General features: G+C 39.9%; 1 protein-coding gene across 4 annotated transcripts in view; it reads left to right on the forward strand.

The window, feature by feature from the left end:
• Positions 1-987, forward strand: part of LOC107086970 (VPS10 domain-containing receptor SorCS1-like) — a 308080-nt gene extending 307093 nt beyond the window's left edge. For all 4 annotated transcript variants that reach the window (XR_001481329.1, XM_015378286.1, XM_015378284.1 and 1 more), the window contains one exon: positions 249-987. Coding sequence is in view for 2 of the 4 variants with exons in the window: in XM_015378284.1 (XP_015233770.1) it covers positions 249-310 (62 nt within the window). In the remaining 2 variants the exon portion in view is untranslated. The remainder of the gene's footprint in view (positions 1-248) is intronic.
• Positions 988-6969: the final 5982 nt, after the last annotated feature.

The following is a 6969-nucleotide window of genomic DNA, read 5'->3' on the forward strand; positions in this document are numbered from 1 at the left end:
TTTCAGCTAATAAAAACAGCTAATGAATATTACATCAGTCCAATTTAAAAAATGATTTTAAGACAGAAATGTGCTCAAAGGTTGTCAAATTAAAAAGGTTTTTATTTTTATGTGAATAAGGACTCATCAGAAAGCCAAATATCTGTAAATATGACTGTGATTGACTATATGTTTGTTTTGTTTTTTAAGGTTTTCTAAGGTTTTCTAACTTCTAATCTCGGCTTCCTTGTGGTCTGGTCTCTCCTCAGGATGTATGAAACCTCATGTACATGTGAAATTCTCCACAGATCTCCCCACATACATCGTCTGAACTCTTGGACTGGGTTAAACTCCAGCTTTCATCGTGGATCATGGATTTATTTGGGATTTTTTTTCTTTGCCATTTGCGACACAATGGTTTGGAGCTTTATACCTGTGCATGTTGGAACCGGCTGACACGTACTGTGCTCTGCTGAAAGCAGAAGAAACTGTGTACAGGTTGTTATTTTTCTCTTTCTTTTTCTTTTCTTCAGCTGCATCTTTTAAAAGAAACTATTTGAGACTTGAGTTTGTTTGTGCGAGTCGAGCATGAACGAGTCGGACGGAAACGACGTGAGGACCTGTAAAGTTTTTGGATTTTCTCTCCCATCCCGGATCGATTTGCTGTTTTAATGATGCAAACAGCGGCCAATGTATTATTTATTCATTATAAAATACTTTTATGAAGTCCTATATGGAAGTGAATTACACATTTATTTTGTAAATCATGAATGTCTATGTTAGAACTCTGTGTATTTTAATAACAAATATACTAAAAAGAGACGCTGTTATAAAATATGAGTGAGCTATTCGTCCTCAAGAAGCTGATATATATGGCACAAAGGAGGTTTTCTATTGAAATATTCAGCTTTTATTTTGGATTTCAACAACTTTTAGTTTTCAGGATTCATTTAAAGCTTTGTGTTTAATTCCTCTGCTAATATTTATGATACCTGCCGGTTAAAAAAACAAAAAAAAAACAACACAAACCCTGTGATTTAGAGCTCTCCATCTCCTGATGGCATCTTCCCAAAACAAGCCACCTCAGTTATCAGCAGAGCTTTCATGAACAGGTAAAGACACCGCTGGTGATGTCAGCGAGGCCGTCTGTGACCCTCAGCCGCTGCCTGGGTCCCGGGTCGGACCCCGACTGAGACACAGCTTCTTTACAGAAAAGTCTGAAATGGCTTGGCAGCGGAGAAAAGAGACGCACGGAGGAGATGGCAGGGGGGGTTTTTGAGGACAAGAAGCATTAAGAGCGTTCCAGTGGGCAGAATAAGAGCAGGGAGACTTCTTGAATACTTAATGCAGCCTGTGGAGCTCAAGGCCCGCTAAGGTTGGTGACACATTTAGGTTAATGTTCTGACCCACTGTAGTGAAGCACCAGTCTTCATTATAACATGCTGCAGGAGCAGGGGAAGTAGAGCGGGGAAACTGAAAGGCTGTACGGCTGGTTAGAATCAGACACGTTTGGAAATGTCTGATCGATGCTTTTCACAGCTTCTGAGGCAACTTTAGAATCTGGGTTTCTCATTTTTACCCTTAGGTTGGAATAAAAAGTGCAAACAAAGATTTAGTTCTTGTTTCCTTTGGATCTGATTTGTTTCCATTTATTAGGCTTTGTAATAGTTTTCTGTCCATTGAGATTTTGTTTAGGTTATATTACAACAACAACATTTGATACCTTTTGTCTGACATGGGGTAGAATAACATAAAATGCAGTTTTGTGTGGTTGAAAGAAATGGAGGTCGAGTTTCCAATTAAACAATCCAAGTCAAAAGTAGAGCATGTTTTCTGCAGAGTCATATGCAGAACTTTCGGCCTTTGTCTCCATCAGCTTTAATTCTGCAGTCATTATGGAAGCTCATTGGTAGAATTCTCTTATGACAGAAAGAAGGCCACGATTCACACCATTTTATCATCCGGAGGGGGGAAACATTTAATTGCAAAACTGAATGCACATGTCGAAAGCTTACTGGAATTCACGTATGCTGGTCGACACCAGCGGTCGAGTTGACACTCGGAGGAACGTTTATACAGATGTTCCCTGTTTATGCCAAACCTCCTCATTCATCATCTAATTGCATACGAATAACGCATTAGGGACTTTATTATTGCTAAGACTCATACTTGACCTTCAGCATGTACTGTTTTGTTGCTAAGTAAGTATAGGGCCATAAATAAGTATAAGGCAATAAAACTGCTTCTACATTCCCCCCTGTAGTTCCTTGGCAGATTTTTTGCAAAATTCACTTGGCATTGCTACATATTTTCATCTTTTTATCTACTCCATAACTTTTTTCAGTTTTCCTCTTGATGAAAAAAACATCCCTACAATATCATACAAAGCCCACATTGACACTAGCCCTCTGAAACCAATCCGTGCCGAGTTCGGACCAAGCTTGGATCAGTTAAGCATGTCGAGCTTGGTTCCTTACGACCATTTACACATCATGCTAGCACGGCTCTTCTATCGTACCTCGCCTCCTATCGATACTACAGCTCTTAAAGTCGTAGGGAAATCATATTTAAATGTCAAATCATTCTGGCTTAAACATGTATATAAATGTACTCTTTATCAGATAATGTCCCAAAATTTGGAAAATTTCAGTTTTAAAAAAAATTCTGCCCTAAAATCTGTGGGGTTTTTTCATTACTTATGCAGGCATGTTAGTAATATGTCAGCTTGTACATCTAAATTCGGCCAATCATATATCAAAGTTCATCTGTCAATCAAATTTTTTCAGTTATAGCATCTCGATTCTTATGTCGCAGCTAATATACGCAGCGGTTGAAATAAGAATAATTTATTGGTGAGTTCCGTCCCAGTGTTCATGGGGATAAACGTCTGTGTCTTTGGCAGGTTAGCAACTTGTTAGCAAGATGCTTCTGAGAAACCGGCCACAACCAAATGGGCTTGCAAACCTTCCACCACAACAATCCCGCCCCCTTGATAAACAACCAATCACATTCACTTTATTCACTCGTGTAAAGTCGTGCACCACTCAGGAGAATTTGGAAATGCAACGGTTGGAACAGCCGCTCCCCTATGACTTTAAGGCAGCACCCAAGATATTCAGGAACTTATGTGCTTGGATAGCAGCCTCAGCCCAAATTTCAACGAGAGCCTCAACCTCTGCATCATCCCTGGTCGCACCAGGCTCTTTAGATTCCATTTATTGTTAATAGGGTGAGAAGAAGATGGTGTTGTGAACAGGTGAAGAGATCTGACAATTGTACAGCCGGACACGGCGTAAAAAGCCATGAAATTAGTCAGCTGACTGTGACTTGGAGACTATGCGGTCTGCTCCTGCTCTCTTTCGAACCATTTACACTACTCTCTGAAACCCGAACTTGAATCAGTTAACCGTGCCAAGTTTGGTTCCTTATGACCATTTACACACCACACTCGCACGGTTCCTTGCCTCCTAGTGGAGATCTACAGTACTACTGCTCTCTAGAAGGAAACAAGCAAATCAACATGGCAGCGCCTGTAACATTCAGGAAGTTTGCGGAGAGTCAGGCGAGGGCGGAGTCGGCTTTTAGGAAGTGGATACGACAAATGAAAGTCTAATCAGGGCTTACAGACGCAGGACACAACGACAGACGTTGAGGTTCATCACACTGCTAAGCAGAATCATCACCGAAAAATTGTGTGGAATGGTAGGGAAGCTAGTATTTTTATGAATGTCTGAAATGTAATGATCATGGAGGCTGACCGTAAGGAGATGACGTGGTTTGCTCATGCGCTCATTTGTTATCTGAGAACCGAGCCACAATTGAACCACGCCAACCCCTACTGATGAACTGGTTCAGTTGTGTCTGGCACGGTCCGGTTCAGTTCTTGTCCTGCCATTCAGGATAAAAAAAAGGGTTCCTAAATGTGAGAAAATATTTTTGTATTCCAAAACAAAGGAAGAAAAAGTGTAACCTTCTAATTAGCTGCAACAAAATCAACGAAAGTTATTGCGAAACTCCTGAAAAAGGATGCATTAGATAAGCCGCTGTCCTTTTACCCTTGGGAGGGTCTAGCCTGCCATATAAAACTGCTGTGATTGGGTACAGTAGCCTAATTGTGGCAGTATGAGGCTGCAGATTTGGAGGCATCACATACAGCCCAAAGACAGGACATGAGAGTTTACAAGTTAATAGTTCAAAATATATATTTTTTTCTTTTAGCCCAAAGAGGAAATGAGGTTAATCTGTTTGTCAAATATGTTTATGAGCTAGTCAGCAGACGCTTACAGCTTTAGGAAGGATGTTGTCGAAATGCAGAAGTTTCTAAACCAATGTACAAGGAGACAGATGGTGGGTAACAAGCAAGCGGTAGTCTGGCAGAGTAATTGGATTTTAGACCTTTGAATTAAATGCTGCACTCTAGGTCACTCAGAAGTGTGAAGTCAGAGAGCTAGGCTGGCTGTTTTTACCGACAGAGATTGAAAACGACACTTTTCTTTTCCAGGACAGCAGAAAAAGATGTTGGTTGCCGCTGATGTAATTGGATTTCAATTAATAGAAGTGCTGTAGCTCTTCAAATACTTGGCATACACATTTTTAAGGCATTCTCAGCTTAACGAGACATAGTGCTAATTATTTCCTGATCTACAATGATTGATAGAAAGTAAACAGTTTACGGTATTTTTACTGTATTATATTTAAATCAAAAATAAAGATTTTCTCAAAGTGTGTCGTCACAACTAATTGTAGATCCCTTTCACAGTATGTAAAACATCTCTTTTCTTATACTCCCTGTTTTTCGAAAGGCTGCCAACAATTTAAAATCCAAGATGTGCCAAGAAGTGTGAATTGTCAAAACAAAAAAGTACATCAAGCTGTTAATAATTGATTTAGAGGTTGTTGTTTTTTTTGTTTTGTTTTTTTCCTGTTAAGCATTTCCAGATTTATTTGTCAATTAAAATTTTAACCCAGAGGATGTGAAATTTGATCAGCTAAAGGCACATTACTCCAGAACTTTCCAGAACCAGATCTATATTTGTTTATTCATTGTTTGCCACTTGTGGTTGAGTATTTTGCACGGATGTATATGTTCTTTTCAGTTTTGCTGGAAATGGAGCATTAAAACAAACTGCAATGTTTTTACCCTTTAGAATTTAGATTGTTTCTGAAATAAAAGTTCTAGAAATGCTTTTTAAAACTTTATGCCCAGCATTTATTTTAAAGTTCAGTAACCACATCGGTGCAGACGTACGATAAGCATCAGACAAGACTGAATACAAATCCTAATCCCTAAAAAGAGACTTTGGCAAGAAGAAACCCTTTCCTTTGAATTTAAAACCTTGAGACGATCAGTTGGATGTAACTGCCTCTGGATGCTGCTGGAAACATAATGGAGCTTTGGACCCGCTTCCCTGCCATCTCATCCTTGCAGAATTAGCAAGATTATTATTTTTGTAGAGAAATATAAATAATATTCCAAAAAATAAAGTTTTATTACTGTACAGCTTTTTGTATGAGAACAGCCGGTAAGGTGTTCAAGTGTTTCTGTTTGACCTCAACTGTGCTGTGTGTAATTGTTTAATGCATTTACAATCATATTTATTAAATGGAAAGAAGTCTGTTAACTGCTCATGTGTTTTTTGGAAAAGAGAAAAGGTTGTTGGATTCATGGTAAAGCTTTAGAATTTGTTATAAAAGCTAATTTAGACACAAAAAACAACAAACTCTAACCTCTAACATTCCCTGTCAAATATGATTTAACAGGAAATGTCTTACTTTTAATATTGCTGGGGAAGATTCTGAGTTTGGGGCTTTATACAGTAGCCCAACAAAGTCTTGTTTTTTTGAATGGGGGTCATTTGGCTTCTTTTGTAAGCCTGTGATGCCCCATACCTGTCTATGTCTCTGAAAGAGGTGTCGTCAAAGGAAATGTTAGCCTGGCTTAAGGCCCCGTCCACACGACGTCAAAACAAACACGAAACGCTAATATTTTCCAGAACGTTTGTCGTAAAGACGGAGACGTAAAATAAATGTAATCGACCACACGAATGCATGAAAACGCTGCAAAATGTATGCCAGGCCTGTAAGTGGCGCTGTGGTGCCAAAGCAAAAATAGGCGAAAACAGGCAACAAAATGTTGGGCATGCGCAGTAATATTTATACAACAACCAAACCGGAAAACCCCTGCGGGTCCATTTTCGTGGTTCAGTCAAATTCAGGTGCTGAACTATGTCGTCGATATTGCTCTGTTCTTCCTGGAGATATTCCAGAAGAAGAAGATTCTGTTGTAAGCCTGACAGCAGGGTGAGTAGCATGAGCAGCAACCATTCAACACAGTACGGCGCCATTGTTGTTGTGATACTGTGTCGCGCACGCGTGTTTAGAGGCGACGCTATGACGCATGCGTGTAAGAAAAAAAATGCGGTTAGAGCTTAAAGATGGAACCGCGAAAACGGCGTTTCAAAATCTTCCCACTCTGAAGGCTTAATAAAAAAAAGATCGTTTACAGACCCCCGAAACGCAGGCTTGGTATGGATGAGAGGCTGGTTTGGTGAAAAATTTGTGCGTTTAGGCCAGGGTTTGGCTTCGTGTGGACGGGGCCTAATGGCGAGGTCTTCTGATCCCCTGTAAAGGGGTAGGGGTTGCGATGATAGCAGGTAGGAATCAACTCAATCGCTGAATTGTAGGTTTTTGAAAACTGAAATGTGAGTCCAACCCACTCAGACATCGCCTATTTAGAAAAGCCAACAATTCCTTTTAACAACCCCCCTTTCAGACACTTAGGTTTGTCATGATTTTATCTACAGCTCAGACACACATGCAGTGAAACCAGACAGAGAGACACAGATGAAAAGTTTAACAGGTTTTATTGAAGAGATTCAACTCGGTGCAGTGTTGCTCTGAACTCTGCTCTGCCGGAACTGGAAGGTGAGGGGAAGGCAGACTATTAGTTCAGGCTCAGTGGGAAATTTCATTTGTTGTTTTGAAGAAGAT

Source organism: Cyprinodon variegatus, unplaced genomic scaffold, assembly GCF_000732505.1.
Source record: "Cyprinodon variegatus isolate N-32 unplaced genomic scaffold, C_variegatus-1.0 Scaffold169, whole genome shotgun sequence".
NCBI classification, from domain to species: domain Eukaryota; kingdom Metazoa; phylum Chordata; class Actinopteri; order Cyprinodontiformes; family Cyprinodontidae; genus Cyprinodon; species Cyprinodon variegatus.